The sequence below is a fragment of the Hoplias malabaricus genome, chromosome 3 (genome assembly GCF_029633855.1).
Source record: "Hoplias malabaricus isolate fHopMal1 chromosome 3, fHopMal1.hap1, whole genome shotgun sequence".
In the NCBI taxonomy this organism is placed as follows: Eukaryota; Metazoa; Chordata; class Actinopteri; order Characiformes; family Erythrinidae; genus Hoplias; species Hoplias malabaricus.
In genome coordinates, this window is record NC_089802.1 from 69,233,771 (window position 1) to 69,250,330 (window position 16,560).

Below are 16,560 nucleotides of genomic sequence, written 5' to 3' on the forward strand. Positions count from 1 at the left end.
TCCAGCACAGGCAAAGTGAAATGTTAAAAATCTTCACTTTGAGAGGCCACTGATACACTGCAATTGATCCAAACCGTGAGTGATGCTACTTCAAATTGACGGCTCTCGTCTTGTCAAACATCTCTACCAGCTATTTAAGAGTTTAAATGCCCTAGCTCTCAGCCCTAGCACATTCACTGTTACACACACACACAAAGTCCCTCCCTTGCAAGTAACACTTAAAGAAAAGTGACCCAGTGTAATCTGTCAGCAGAGGGATTTGAGGACTATAAAACTTGCTGACCCATTTGAAAAGAATGTGAACTTTGACCGACTCTGACCACATCTAAACGGGCTGCCAGTGTTTAGCTGTTACTGCTTAGTATGGTGCCAAAACGTGACAATGCATTTCTGGCAGTACTTCAAATGGGACGACTAATCTTTTAAAGAAAGCACAGGATTATCAGTAGTTGGTCATTAGTGTGGGATTCTACTCAACCTTTGGGCTAAGATTATCATTCAATAACTGATAATAAATACATTGCCCATCAAAAGTTTTAGAAGTTCTCCTTCATGAATGTGTCTTACATTATATAAAGAACAATTTCACAGTTTTCTTCTCAAATCAAAATGAGGCTGATGTTACAACACCCACCTGTTCTCTGGTGAAGTTCTTCTCAGTGCTGAGAAGGTATGGAGTAATAAAAGGCTCCCCGGGCTTGAGCTGGACCATGAAACCATAGAAACACAGGAACATGACAGACAACTTCCAGGCCCTAGGTTTCTGGGGTTGTTGCTCTGGGTCTTCCTTGGCGCTGACTACGTATGGAGGGGGTTCCTCAATCTCATTTTCATGCTGATTCTCATCTGCTTTTAGTTCCTCCTTGAGCTCATCCGTGCCCTCGCTACATATCATAGACTCAACCATATTGTACAATGATCTAGCTACACCACAAATTCGAATTTCATAAATATCTCTTTCTTGTTTTAATCTTGATAAACGGTGGCAGATTTTACAAAAAATTAAAAATAAATAAATAAAATAAATGACGGTGATTTTCTCTTAAATACAAATAAAATTTATTTTAGACTCTGCAATAAAACCACAGGTCATAAAGGTCTGTTTTAAAATTCCTGAAGAGACCTTTAAATAATAAGTGGAGCCTACAAGCTAACATGTTCCAACTGCAAATAACTGACAGCATTAAGGTAATCTTTGTCCAGCTTCCAAGTCTAAGAATGACTGAAAAATGCTCCAGGCCATCATGAGTCTGTGAAAGAGAACACAAAAAAGAATGGCCTGTTTAATCCAAATGTTATCAAGACATTCCACAAGGTGTACATTTCAATTATGGTACTGGTGCAACCGTTTAAACAAAGTACATACTGAATAGTCTAACCAGCTATGAATAGACAGCTGCAAATAATAAGCATTAGACAAATACTTGATCTAACTGATTGAGTTTTATGCCCTGTCAGTAGGTTTGCTTCATTTTAAATGACTAGAAAGCCATGGTGCTATTATTTCACTACAAGTTTTTTTTGTGAGGAAAGGAATTTAATTTTACTCAACACAGTTCCATTGTTATACAGTTTTGAAACATAAATGGCACTCCAACTCATCCAACTGGTATTGGATGGAGCTCCATCAATCCAGAGAATCCAGACCAGTGGTGGGGGGCTTTATACTCCTCTAGCTCACGCTTGGCACTTAAAATTAATGAGGTAAGGTTCTGTTGCATTGGCTCCTGAACAGAACGTCCTCATTTGACTTCATTCTTTTCTGTAGAGGTTATACAAGCTTTGTGTCCAACTGAACGTGTGTCCACCCTAAAGAAAGCACCTGAATTCACTGAATATATATTCTGGATATATGGTGCATTCAAATTCTTTAAATTTATCAACCTTGGTTAAACGTGGCTGAAGTTTAACTTCTCTTTAAGTTTTAATCACTACCACAGTGAACTACCACAGAAACTCATTGATAACTCAAGTTGTTTAGTTTTGGTCTGTTTATATTCATGCTGTTAGTTGTCTCCTGGATTTGGAGATATTTCCAGCAATTAATCCAGTAATTAGAAACTGTACTTAAGTACTTTTCTTGGTGCACACTGCTGTGCGAATTTTATACTTTAACAAAATTATTTGTACCGTTTAGTATTAAACAAGTCATCAGCAACTACTATTCATTCACATACATGGTTTACAGATTTGTAGATTACACAAACACTCACCGAGGGTGAGAGTCAGTTGAGATTTATTAAACACAATACGTGAAGCAAGGTCAAAACCAGAAAAAAAATATCCCAAAAGCCAAAAACGAGAATCAGGCAAAAAGCCAGAAAATCAAAACCGCAGCTTGTTTCTCAGAACTTCAGAAATATCTCAAACTATACTTTGCAACTATATAAACAAAAGAGTTTAAATGGCCACTATCTAATATTTCTACCTTAAAATGACACCTTTAAACTCTTTGTGGTGTTTCTTGGACCTGTACTATGGAGAATAGAGCCTCTGTCATTGCTACTCTCAGCTCAGCTGCAGAAACTGCAATATGAAACTTTTGGAGGAGGGTCGGAAACAACCCCTTCTGGACTTTTGAACCATGTTCGTACGACTGCAGACCAATCACAGTCATTGTGGTCTGCATAGACGCAACAAGTTACATTTCTGGAGAGGTGCCCATCAGGCCGCACTGCCTACCGCATAGGTTCAACACAGAAGCATTAATTTGGCTTAATCCCCAGGAGAGAGCAACCTCTTTTCTGCAGCACAATAGACTGAGGACCCAAGAGTGACACGAGTCTTTTCATCAGTTAAGCATGAGTCTTGTTACAAAAATAATAATAGAGCCATAATACCTTTTACAAATACTTTTATTTTTCGACACTTATGTACATTTGAAGGTAAATACTTTTGCACTTTTACTCGAGTAGAGACCTACAACAAGGACTACTACTTTTACTGGAGTAATATTTTACCTTGCGTACCTTGCGTGTTTGTGTACTTTGTCCACCACTGAAAATAAGTCAATATTACCCAGCTATGGAGCAGGAATAGAGTATAATCCTCATTTCGGTTTGTGCTTTTCGATGTTTGGATTTCTCTGTTGTCTTAACTCTCTTTTCACTGTTGTGAACAGAAAGAGAGAGTGAGAATGCCTAGCATACCATGCTGAGACTTTTTTCTTTTTTTAGCCATTTACTGACAAACAGGGCTTTGAAAACACTTCAGACTGGTTTCAAGCAAGCAAAAAGCCCTGAGAGCTTGCAAATGGTGAGGAAATGTCATCTGAATTTTATCAAATGTGTTTTACTTACAATCATAAAAGTCATCTTTAATTATCTTAGTAGTAACTCTAAATATTTGAATACACTCAGTACACGTGTATTTATGAACATGCATTTAGTCCTGGCAGCTCAAAAGCCCTGCTCTACAAGTTGACAAGATTGGTTCCTTAGGTGTATGAGGCAGGAAACCTTGGCTGTCGGACTGCCTGTGTTTGGAACACAGCACTTTCAAAGCAAAACTGCTCAGCCATGGCGTTAACTGCTTTTTTCACTCATAATAACACTATTACCTCGTCTAACAAGTAAACAGTTTTTTTTTTTTTTACTAAAGGCGGTCTTAAAGTAATGCGACGCCACAAAAAGAAAGTTGTATCTTATCTGAAACTAGAAAGAAAATGGTTTACAAGTTTGTTTACAAGATAATGCTCGTGGAATCTGCTCAATAGAAACGAACCCCCCACTCTCTCTGAATGCAAGTCATGTACACAGTCAGTTAATGATAGGGTTTACCACAGAGACATGGGGAACATGTCCAACGTAACGTTACAGCAGTAGATTATCAATGTCTTAGAACTGGGAAAACAACATGGAGTCGTAAACAACCGCAGAGTATGTTTTTTTACTTACCCAAAAGATTTAGTGGGCCAAAATATTTTTCTCTGCCCCTGAGTAGCAAAATGCTAGCTAGCTGTCAATCCGTTCTTGTGTGGAAAGAATAACTTCTGTACAGCTATGCATCGCAGAAATCAGCACTCTGTGAACGGCCGTAATAAAATGTGGCTAGTAAGTACACGGAGCTTAACAGAAGTCGAAGGGAGATTGAAGAACTGTAGTGAACCATAAACCCGCGCACATGTAAAAAGGACATGGGCTGTGCTTAGACAGAACGGATCTACAGCACATGCACAGCTAAAACACCAATCGGTTTATCCGGGGGAAGTGGTATTCAGATGTGTGCGAAATCTTCGTTTTTTCAACATGTTTACTGCATTATGCTTTTATCCGTACCTCGTGAGATAGATACATTCGTACGAGGCTAGGAGCGCTTTAATCGGAACGAAACACTAAAAACACTCGAGTGAAATGTGAGGCAAAAAGGGTAAAAAAAAAAAGCTTAAAAAAACCCGGATAAATTAAACTTAATCACACGTATTCAAAAAAAAAAAAATCACGTAATCACAATTATTTTTAACAATCAACTTTTAAATAATTTTACCACCAAAAACGTGGCAATCAATATTAATGATATATATTATAAATATATATATATATTATATGTTTTTTACATTGTTCCAGTGTGTGACAATTTTAACAAGTTTCCTGTATCACATATTTGTAAAATAAAAAAATGTAAACAATTTTTTTTTGTGAAAATTAAAAAAATTCAACATTCTCCTGCTCTTTTTCATTGTATAAGTTGTGTACAATGAAAATGACGATTCTCACTGTATTCAACAAAATATAACCTAAAAAAAAACAAGTATCTTGAAAAGGGCAAGCGTGAAGAATTTATTCCCGAGGAAAATGCACAGCAAAAGCATGTGCATCAGTTTGTTCTGTTCTTTTGGGGAAAATATTTTATCCAAAATAACACATTCATTTTGGGTATGACGATTAAAAGATGGTGATTTTTAAACTTATTTGTACATCAGGCCACTAGGTGTCAGTATAATGACACTTTCAAAATGATGTACTGTAAGGATATTTTAAGTTCCACAAAATAATTCTTCGCCGACACTCCATTTTCTTAGTCTCACTGTTGTTAAACTTGCTGCAGGCTTGACCAATCCTAGTGAGAGCTGTGGAATCTGCTTTCTTCTGTGGGGATGTGGATTTGAATAACAGCCACATATTTTTGCCCTGTCTTTCCAAAAATAGAATGTGTGTGTCTCCAGAAATGCATCTTATGTCATGAAACTGGTTTCTGTGATTTTGGTGTACTAAACATAGTCCTGTATTCTCTGGGTGTATAATCCATTGTTTCATGACCTTTGCTGCACTTTAATGTAGTGTATTGTTTTATGTTCTATGTCTTTTGCACTTTGATGTGTGTGCACTGTTCTATGTTTGCACTAGTTACACTTTAATGTTGTGTATTGTCTTATGTAGCACCTTGGTTCTGGAGGAACGCTATTTCGTTTCACTGTGTACTGTAAACACTGTATACTGCTCAAGTGACAATAAACTCCTTGAACTCTTTAACTCTTGCACACTGCATAGAAAGTAGGGGGTGATTTGAAATACCACCTTTGTGTACATGCTGGTTTACTTGGATGTCCATGACACTTATGTCACGAGTTACATACTCACAGGATTTGGGAGGTGATGGGTGTAATACACAGCTCATCTCTATTTACAGCGTAATAACAATATTCATTCCTTCATTGTCTGTAAATGCTTATCCAGTTCAGGGTCGCGGTGGATCCGGAGCCTTGTTAATTTTCCACCTGCTGGCTAGTTTAACTACCCAGTAAACAATTAGCCGTTGACTCAACGTTGAAATAATGTAATGACTGCCATCTAATCGACGTTCTCTTAAGGTTGAAAATGAAAGTTGAAAAGACGACTATTAGACGTATTTTGGACGTCCATTGACGTTATTAATTGGTCCCGAAATAAATTACTTTTATAAAACGCGTTTTGGACGTACACCGACGTTATCGATTGGTCACCACTTAACTAACTTATTAAGATGGATTTTGGACGTCCATTGACGTTTAAAATATGTCCTTGACGGACAGACTACTTTTAGACCTATTTTGAACGTCCAGGGACATTCCTTGTTTACTGGGTAGGGTGACCAGACGTCCTCTTTTACCCGGACATGTTCTCTTTTTTAGACTTAAAAAAAATGTCCAGGCGGAATTTCACAAACGTCTGGGATTTTGTTTTTCTAGAGCTTGCATAGGGCGGCACGGTGGCGCAGCAGGTAGTGTCGCAGTCACACAGCTCCAGGGACCTGGAGGTTGTGGGTTTGATTCCCGCTCCGGGGAGAAGGGTATCTCTGCAGGCCAGAGGCAGATCCAAGTGGGGGGTACAGCTCCAGTTGGGCCGTACAGCTCCAACTGAGCGCGTGAGAACATTTTAAGCACGACTCAAGCACGTCGCTGGCTTCGAGATATGTAGTTGTCATAAAAGCTCTGGAGACGACCCAGAGGCAAAAGAACCCTTTTTATTTGTTTTTAAAAACAGGGCTGATATGGAGCTGTTTCTAAAAGCTTGTGTTGATGAGCAGGGTCTCAGGGTCAATGTAATGTTTGTGGTTACGCCATGCCCCTCACCTCAGAATTTTTAAGGCATGTAAACTGGACTGTAGGGCCCTCACCTCAATTCTTAAGGCACAGATACTAGACTGCAGGGCACCTTGTACACCAGAGTTCAGGCAGTGTGTATAGTTTGATACTTTTAGAAACCTAGGCTGCCTGTTTAACTGTGACGTCCTGCTTTGCATAAAATGCCCTGCACAAAATAGGTATCCTAGTTATTTTCTTTCTTCTAACAAATTTCTATAACTAATGCAGCTCAAATTGCTCTCTTTGAGCATTGTTTGGAAGTTTAAGAGAATGTCAGTGAGTTCTTTGGGACGTTGTGTTAGATTATTGTGTATTTTGTAGAACAGCTGTGTGCCTGGTGACCATGTAATAACTGTTTTGTTTTCAGTATTAATATTGTCCCTTATAAACATTGAGTACATTATATGGAGTACATTTTCAGCATTATGTGATTTACAGACTTGTTTGTGGTTGGCTTAATTTGTGAAATTCTTGCAATAGATAAAGAGAATAACCATTTAACTGAGACCACATGTGCTGAGAATGATAATGTTTGCTTACATATATCCTACTACTTACTTCCTAACAAGAGACATGACAGTAAATATGGGTTCATCAGCACAGCCCAGTGCTGGGGTGCTATATATTCATGTTTCTCTACTCCAGAGAATCCAATTCTATTGTCAGTATTTCTCTACAGGGATTAGAGAGGCAGTGTGTGCACGTTTGCACATCTGTGTTAGTAACGGTTGAAACTTAATGTAGAATATATTCATTACAAATTTGTCCTCAAATATTTGTACATATGGTGTATTTCTGAAATAAATTAAACTGAATAAATGAACTATATTAAAATAAATTGATAGCCCTTGGGCCGGCACAATAGTGCGGCAGGTAGTGTTGCAGTCACACAGCTCCATGTGACGGTCTGTGAGGAGATGAATTAGATAAGCAGTTTCAGACAATGAAAGAATGAATGATAGTCCTTCTACAGATTCACATGCACAATCCAGGTAATAATTTCTGGCAGTCTAAGCTAGTGTTATCCAATTTTGATCCTATTCTACCTGTTCAAACAAACTTGATTCAACTAAATTTGTTAGAAGGTTTTCCAGGACCTGGTTCTGATGCCAAATCAAAGCACATGTGATCATCTGAACGCAAAGAGTAAAACATAATACTCTACAACAAGGACATACTTCTATAAAGAATCATTTAAAACCACGCAAAGGAACTAGATGAAGTACAGTGAACTTCTCTGAATGTCTGTTTATATTCTTAATTGAGCCAAATTTCCTGAAAGGTTGCACCACTATCTTGGAATTCATTAAACAATAACTACATTACAGTGAATTTCCATCTTATTAAGTTCACCTAACTTGTAGCTACAGGCACTGTCACTTGTCATATACACCCACTGAGTGCTCATGGTAGGTTTGCTGAATATTATGGTTATTTGCAAATTATTAGCCCAATTTCTCATGTTCATTAATGGAAAGGAGCTGCTTTAAATATTTATTTGAATAGTGGGCCATTTTCTATAGTGTTACTTAAGGGTTTACACATTTAAACTGATTATAATCCAATACTGTGCTGAGTACAAAACAAAAAAATACAGTCCTATAGTTCTGTAATCAAATTAAAATAATGATTGTAGACATGAGAGACCTAATGGATTTCATAAGTTTGCAGTTCACCCCATCATCAGATTACCAAAAATATATAATTAAAATATCAGGAGTGCTATGTATTTCGTTTTCACTGAAACGTAATATTTTAAAGTACAACTAGTAGAGGGTACCTAGTTCTGTTGGAGATAAACTATGCCCTTTTTTCAAATCACAAAGGCTGCTTTTCCTACATTCGCCTTCCCACAAAACATCTAGATCCCCCACTTGCTGCGTACGCCCCTCCCACTTGCGGGCCTCTGGCCTGCAGAGATATGTACTTGGGGGCTCCGGGTGACTGACTGTGAGGAGTTGGTGTGTTCTCCCCGTGTCCACGTGGGTTTACTCCCACAGTCCAAAAACACACGATGGTAGGTGGATTGGCGACTCAAAAGTGTCCGTAGGTGTGAGTCAACGTGTGTGTGTCTGTGTTGCCCTGTGAAGGACTGGCGCCTCCATTTCGAGAAGCGTTTCGTTCACAAACTAGTCCCGCCCTCCCCTACTCCGATTGGTTCGCTTGAGTGTGAAGGGGCGTGGTGAAGTAGCCTAGAATCTTCTGATTGGACGGTCTGACTGTAGAGCTACCGTTATTGGTCGATAACCTTCTCTGTAAATATTTAATTGGTCAGTCTGTACGTCAGTAGTCCTTGTTTACGGCAGGCAAAGCCCGTGTACCTACCCTCATCTCGAGCTGCTATGCCGAAACGCAAATGTAAGTCCTCGGATGAATTAAAAAAGAAATTCCCATGTTTTCCCTTTATGCAAATAAAGGTGTAAAGGACCTAAAAGCACACGTAGCTTTAGTATACAACGGCGGCGAGGGGCGGGAGCCCCCCCCCTAGATCTGAGCAAATCTGTCTATATCAGAAGCTAATTTACTGGATGATATGAAATTATAAATTACACAGCTCTCAACTGGACCGTAATTGACTTAATCCTTGCCTGGGAAACCGCCCAATTTAGTTTAAAGTGTTCCACAGACTGGAACCGCAGATTGTGGAGGCTGATTTATTCTTACCTTACAGTATGGGAGGCAGCAGCAGGCCACACAGCTTCATGGCCTAATTCATGCAGTGGGGGTGGTGTAGCAGAGAGTAGGTCCTGGTGAGCCGGGGTGATTAGTGATGGCTTCAACAGCCATTGAAATGTATGACTTTGTAAAGAATCCATCACAACATAGCTGGACTCAACATTATTTTAAATATCCATAAAAAACTAAGAATTCTGACACATAAATACACAGTACTACAAGAACTCTATCGCACTAACATTCCCTCACTGGAGTATTACATATTTATGCATGAGCCACTCATCCTATGTGTGCCCACCTTAAACTAATAAACTACAGAATATTCAAAACAATAATGCAAGAGAATTAATTTCTCAAGTTTTGAAATCTGCAGACAGTGTTTTAGTTAGTACTCTGTACATCATGTATTAACAGATTTTTCAAATTACATTAATTTGACCAGAGGTATTCAAGGTTAAACTGTACACTCTGTGTGACTTTCTGAATAGAACAGCACAACCATTAATGCTGTGTTATGCCAGACATTTTGTTCTACATCATGTGGCTAAGGCCCAATAAGCCAGGAAGTTTTAAAAGGAGCCTAAAGATTAACAGATCTGTGTATATGTGTGTGTATATATCTGTGTGTATATATATAAGCATATATATAATATGTATATATATAAGCACTTTGAATTGCTTCTGTATGAAAGGTGCTCTATAAATAAACTTGCCTTGCCTTGCCTTGCCTATATTTCCCCATGCAAAAGTCCAAAACTTTTAAAATGAACTCAAAGAAGATGATCTGGAGTGAGAAGGAGGATTTCCCACAGATTTTCATATAAAGTTTTAATTAAAAAAACAAAAACAAAAAAAACGTGTTTCACCATGGTCAGATCAAAAATACTTTCAAACTGTACATCCATACACTCATCCCACAAAACCAGTGCAAATGTAGGTCTACCAGGCATGCCATATAAAACAGTCATTCTACATTGATTTCAGCTTGGAGGCATCTTAGAATCCATTATGGTGCCCATTGACAAACAGTAACAAAGAGGGTCAGGCATTTTTCCATTGTGCAGCTGTATAAATATCCAGGCCCAGCTGGAAAGGTTTTATGAGAGAAAGAGAAAGAGAGGCGCACGCTGACGCCTTTTGTTCCTCTGTCAGAAGAGTGCACTATGCCTGCTGGCTACCGAGCTGAAAACTTGAGTCACTGTTGTCATTGCTAAGGATTCACTGAGTCTTGAGATATTTCGGCTTCAGGAACTTGCAAATGCACTGAAAGCATTTATAGGCTTGCCCATGAGTCTTTAGAATGTGTTTATGAAGCCTGCTGATATTGATATTACTTAAAAACAAAGAGAAATCCAAAACATTATCAGATAGACAAGAGCAAAAAATGATTTGCTCCAAAGTGCTTGAGACCAGGCTCTGTACTCTATATTGTGTAAGCTTAGGATGGCTGTCTCCTTCACGCCTCTCTGGGCCCATTAGGTCATTCTTGTGATGAGTGTTCTAAAGCCTGTCGATGGTTGGGACCACTCTGGTCACCTTGCTGATGGCAGTACAGGCTAGCTTAATGCTAGTACAGAGCTACTGCAGACCAATAAAAGGTCTCCAAAACCTCAGGCACACAAATACCTGCAGGAAAATAAAGCTAACACATTCTCAAGTATAGAGACTCTGGAACAACTGCATATAAACCTAAGGTTTCCTTACCCAATGCAAATCTTCAGCTAGAGTATGTAAAATATTAGACTGTAGAGGAGTGAAACCATGTTCCTGTGAGTGATGGAGGAACCTCCTACAATTAAGGCATTAATAATCCAAAACCAATCATCCAACATCAGTACTTGACGTCACTAATGTTTATGTGGCAAAACGCAATCAACTCCTTTCATACCTTGATTTCAGTTGAATGTTTTGAATCTTGAGCCTTTACAAATGTCTTGATGTTTACAAGTGTGGAATAATCAACTCATGCTGGGAGTCTGCATGGGTTTCCTCCAGGTGCTCTGGTTTCTGAATATGTGTCTGGTAAGTTCCTGTTCAAAAAGTCACAGAACCAGTGCTTCATAAAATACTTCTAAATTATTCTACAATGGGCAGCACGGTGTTGCAGGAGGTAGTGTCGCAGTCACACAGCTCCAGGGACCCAGAGGTTGTGGGTTCGATTCCAGCTCCGGGTGACTGTCTGTGAGGAGTGTGGTGTGTTCTCACCGTGTCAGCGTGGGTTTCCTCCGGGTGCTCCGGTTTCCTCCCACAATCCAAAAACACACGTTAGTAGGTAGATTGGCGACTCAAACGTGTCCATAGGTGTGAGTGTGTGTGTTGCCCTGTGAAGGACTGGCGCCCCCTCCAGGGTGTATTCCCGCCTTGTACCCAATAATTCCAGGTAGGCTCTGGACCCACCGCGACCCTGAACTGGATAAGCGCTTACAGATAATGAATGAATATGCTACAAGATAAAGTTACAAAATAACTTAAAAATGAATACTGTTAATAACTGTCAGTTCAGATTTTCCATCCGTAAATGTCAGTCCATAAAATTTTACTTCACATTTGAGGTGTTGAGTGTAATGTTCTACTTCAAATATCTTAGCACTGACTTGACAACTAAATAACCTTCCAGACCAAAAGCACTGAGCTGCCTTGGACAGAAATCCATTCTTATGCAAGTGGATTATCTTAAACATAATCTCCTCAGAAACATCTCCTTTGGCCATTTAAGATTCACATGAGAATATAATGCAAGGCAGCTCAGGTATGGTTGGGTAGTTCATTTTTTGAATGTTAGTGTCAATTTGAAGGTTAAGTGTCCCAAAATAATACCTTTGGTAACAGAGTTTTTGGGAGAACAACGTTGTAACATCAGTACCTGTCAAATGTGAGCTCAGCATAAATCTTACACTGATTTCTTTTATTTACAACTGACTTCAAATGTTTATCATTGGTTTTTAAAGATCCCCTATGCTCAACAATATACAAGCCCCATTTTGAGAAACGTTTGGACACAGTGTATAATGTAAATAAAAACAAAACAGAATGCAATGATGTGCAAATCATTTGAACCATATGAATATTGAATACAGCCGAAAGCAAACATTTCAAATGTTGAATTTGAGAAGTTTAAATATTGACTGATTGACTGATTGATTGAGTAATTTGATTTGAAAAACATATGGTAATTTTAAATTGGTGCCAGGAGTTCATTATACACAAACTGTGACAGGGCAACAAAAGTTGTGTAATGGTAAAAAAAAAAATTAGGTCAACTTACAACAGGTCAGTGAAATGTATGGGTTTAATCAAAGTCTTTCAGAAGTAAAGATGGGGAGGGGTTCAAGGATCATGTTTCATCATAAAACAGCAAAGGACCTGGGCATTTCCTCATATACAATACATAATATCATAAAAGAAATTCAAAGAATCTAGAGAAATCGCTGTATGCAAGAGAGGCCCAAAACCTATATTGTCTGGCAGTAATTTTCAGGCCCTCAAATGGCACTGCATAAAAAAAAACAATATCAACTACATAGCTTAGGAACACTTTGGAAAAATAATGTTTGTGAATACACAGTGGAAAACATGCTTCTGTCCAAACTTTTTTGTTTCTGGCATCAAATGTTAAAAGGGCATATATTTGTCTAAGTAACTAACTAAATAAATAAATATTCTTAATCAAAATTGAAATGTTGTCTTTGTACTATTTTAATTAAGTCTAATGTTTAATGATTAGCAAAACATTGCATTGTTTTTATTTACATAAATACATTCTATACATTGAACTAATCACTCTCCAATCAACTAAACATGATAATTAAAGCATTATAACAACAGAATGAATATAGAAAACTTGCTACAGAACAGACCTGCTCTAATGCAGCAAATCTGAAATGTTCTGACTGTAACTGTAACAGATAAATTACATACGTTTGGTATTTAATTTTACAAGGGTGTCAAATTCAGCTTCCAAAACTACATAAAAAACAGCTTATAAGTGCCAGAATTTAAGAGCTGCTCCATTTAACATATACATTTGCATATAAAATAAGAATTTAACCGCTGGTCCATTTATGGTAGAACTGAATATTAATACAAGAAGCTAGTGCATGTTGCAGATGAGAACATGTGTGTTTGGCTAGATTTGTCTTTTTACTAGAATTTATATTCCCCCAATACAGTTTGGAATGGAATATTCATATAAGAAGCAGACAAATCAAATCCAAATTCAACCATGCAACGTCTTCAACTTTACCATCCTGAAGTCACATATGTAAGGTGAAAGGGAATTTTAAATAAGATGCTAACTTCAGGTTTGTAAAGTTGCCCATTTCATATATTTCCTTCATTTCCTCTAGGTTGTGTTCCAAATCAAATTTCAAGATCATCACATGCTAACTTACTGAACATTTATAAGTTTACGCACAAAAATAGTTGTAAAGTCAAGTTTTACTTTATGCTTTGTTTTTGGTCAACATGTAGGAGAAGCTTCTTCTGACAACTTAAAAAAAACATATTTTTCAGTAATTCCAAAAATTATTTTGTATAACATCTATTTTCTTACCTTATTTGGTGTTTATTATACGTTTACTAAATTTCTAATGACTAAGTTTAATTTTTTTGACCCTTATCGTAAACTCCTTTATCTAATTCTTTTTTAAAATGTTGTAAAAGCATATAATGTGTGAAAAATCATATTAATCTATAAAAATAAGTAATGTGGTATCATGACACATTACAGGGTCTATCCTTGATCGTGTATTTGAGTTTGGGGTTGGGAATAATGAGGCTTTGTATATCTGTGCAATGAAATGTTCCATATAGCAAGCCAACAGTCTCGGTTGAAAAAGCAGACTCTATATTCCCTGCTCAAGCATACTCCCTTTTTGAACTACACTCCTGTGTGCTGCTTGTTTTAATGTGGAGCAAATTTAATGCTCTATTTGTGTTATCTTCCCAGGAGCTATTCAATAGTCATGAGGGTGTGGATTACCCTCTGTTTTGATTGCAGCAGCAAGAAAATGAGACAATTACTTTGTGGTGACTTTTCATAACAGTTACATTAAAAAGAAGCATGCTCTTTTTATTTACATTTATTATTGAAGGTTTTATTGTCTAATTTGAGGAACACTCAGTGGGTCACAATAGTACACAGTGGTTTAGAAGCAATTTGACATAGAACTAAAGGAAAGTAGGATGCCAAAAACCACACTGTTGTCAGTTCCTCTAATCTGGCTCCCCCTCCCATGTGTAACCTCGAGCCTGTAAGTGTGTATGTAAATGATTTTAGCTCTAACGGAGGGGCTTCAGCCTTAATGACAGGAGCCTAATCCCCCCCACAACTGTCCCAACATCTGACATAGCTGTGGATTTGCTCGGGTCTGCTTAATCCACACGGGATGCAGCCAAAGCTCAGAGTAATTCTGGACTGGCCGGGTCACAAAATTGGAAGTATGGCAGGAAATTTCAAGTTTGGAGCATGAACACTTACCAAATATCAAGACTACTGTATGGTATGAAGTGGAGTTTAGTAGCTAGCAATGATCATAGTGCCCATATCAGTATGAGTGCTGCCATGTTGCATTAACACCATTTTGTACATCGGTGGTCGACGACACTTCTTTTTTTGTGTGATTTAGAGGGGAATATGTGTTAAGACGCATCCACATTCTGTCTTCCTATTGTAGGAAAAAAATACGTACCATCAGATAGCAGGGGATGAAAAAGACACCCTTAGGCAAAAGGACGGGAACGACAGCGATGACGCATTGGCCAATGGTCATACTCGGCTGTCACTGTGTCTTACTGGGTAGCTTTGAACACCCCACAGGAGGGGGCACCCCGATGCCTGGGCACCCATACACCCCTGACCCGCTTTCACAATACACAACATTGTCCAAAGCTCAGGATCGCACCTCAATATCACGGTGAACCAACAACGCTTCAATCGTTTCCATTTTTTCGCTTCTTTTTTGCCAAAAATAGTCACGTGTTGTGACATCTAGCTCACATGACTGTGTCGTCCAGCCAATTGAATGCCAGCATTTGATCTGAGTTGAGTGAAAGGATAGGGGAAAATCATTTTCCTGCTTGACGTCCTTTTTTTAATCTTTTCGCAAACGTCAAAAGTCGTGGCCATCTGTTTCCAGTACCACCTAAGGTAAAGCCTCTTTCCAATTGTCTTTTTTTTTTAGATTTTGTGGTAGCTGCTTTTTTGTACAGTAGTATGTTCGTACTATTTAATAATATTTAAAAAAATGTAGATTCATATAATTAAACTGTTATGGGCTATCACCATTTTAGTTGCTTCCCTGTTATTCTGAAGCCAAATTCATAAACCTTTTTTTAAAGAACCATCTTATTTATTTCAATTACTCTGTAAAATAAGCATAAAATACAAAACAAAGATATTGTCTGTGAGTATTTCTGCGACTTGGCTTCAGCAAAGGTCTTGAATACTAGGGCAGTCATAGGTCATATTCATTATTAAATCATGATGAGGTATTACTATCGCTTAAAACATACTGAACATTGTCTGGAAATGGTTTGATTTGATTGCTAAGGACATGCATAAATGAGTCTTTCTGTCTAATTACACATATACAAAAGGACAACGCATGTGCTGGGAAAGTGTGCTCCATCTCTAGAGACCTGGTCAATGATATTCTCTTTACTGTTGCTTCTACACATGTAAAAACATTTAGTGTTATAAAATAATGGCTAGTTGATAAACTGTGCTAGGTCATTATCCGTAGTTAGTTCATACATAGACACAGCTTTGAATGGCATGCGATTAGTAATGTGTAAGATATTTGAAGGGACAGGGTTCACAGCAGTGAAAATATCACTTTTGAGTAACTGGAGCATTCTCGTTAATATCTTGTCTTTATAATACCTTATATTGCAATGCAATCCTGGCCTTGGTGATTGAGAGTCAAATAGTAAAAAGTATTTATTTACATTATTATTAATAACCCAAGTCTAAGCCTCTATTAGGGGTGGGCAATATATTTATTTGTTTATACTACAAATAACATTGCCATATGGTTTTCTTTGCATATGTTAGATATCATTAGTGCATAAAACACAGTGACCTACTGCATGCATCATTAAAATTATATTTAATCAGAATGATGTGAAACATTCTATAAAAATGATTGTATTCATATGTGTAGCTCTACACATTCATTCCATCTGTTCCAACTCATCTAACCTCTGAAAGACAAATATATGTTAATGCATATCATGAATTTTTCTAAGACTGTAGATCTAAGACTGCCTAACAAAACAAAGTACTGGAAAATTCAGTAATCTCAACTCAGAGCGCAAATCTG

At 37.8% G+C, this 16,560-nt stretch overlaps 1 protein-coding gene across 3 annotated transcripts in view; it reads right to left on the minus strand.

Moving 5' to 3' along the window:
* Positions 1–16,560, minus strand: part of slc19a1 (solute carrier family 19 member 1) — a 33,503-nt gene that overhangs the window by 9,644 nt on the left and 7,299 nt on the right. The window contains exons 1-2 of one of the 3 annotated variants that reach the window (XM_066663284.1): positions 3,897–4,286; positions 635–1,250 (exon numbers count right to left, since the gene is read on the minus strand). In XM_066663284.1, the coding sequence (XP_066519381.1) occupies positions 635–907 (273 nt within the window). In that variant the 5' untranslated portion in view covers positions 908–1,250; positions 3,897–4,286. Of the gene's footprint in view, positions 1–634; positions 1,251–2,969; positions 3,034–3,896; positions 4,287–16,560 lie in introns of those variants that run through there. The other 2 variants (XM_066663286.1, XM_066663285.1) reach the window with 2 other exon arrangements.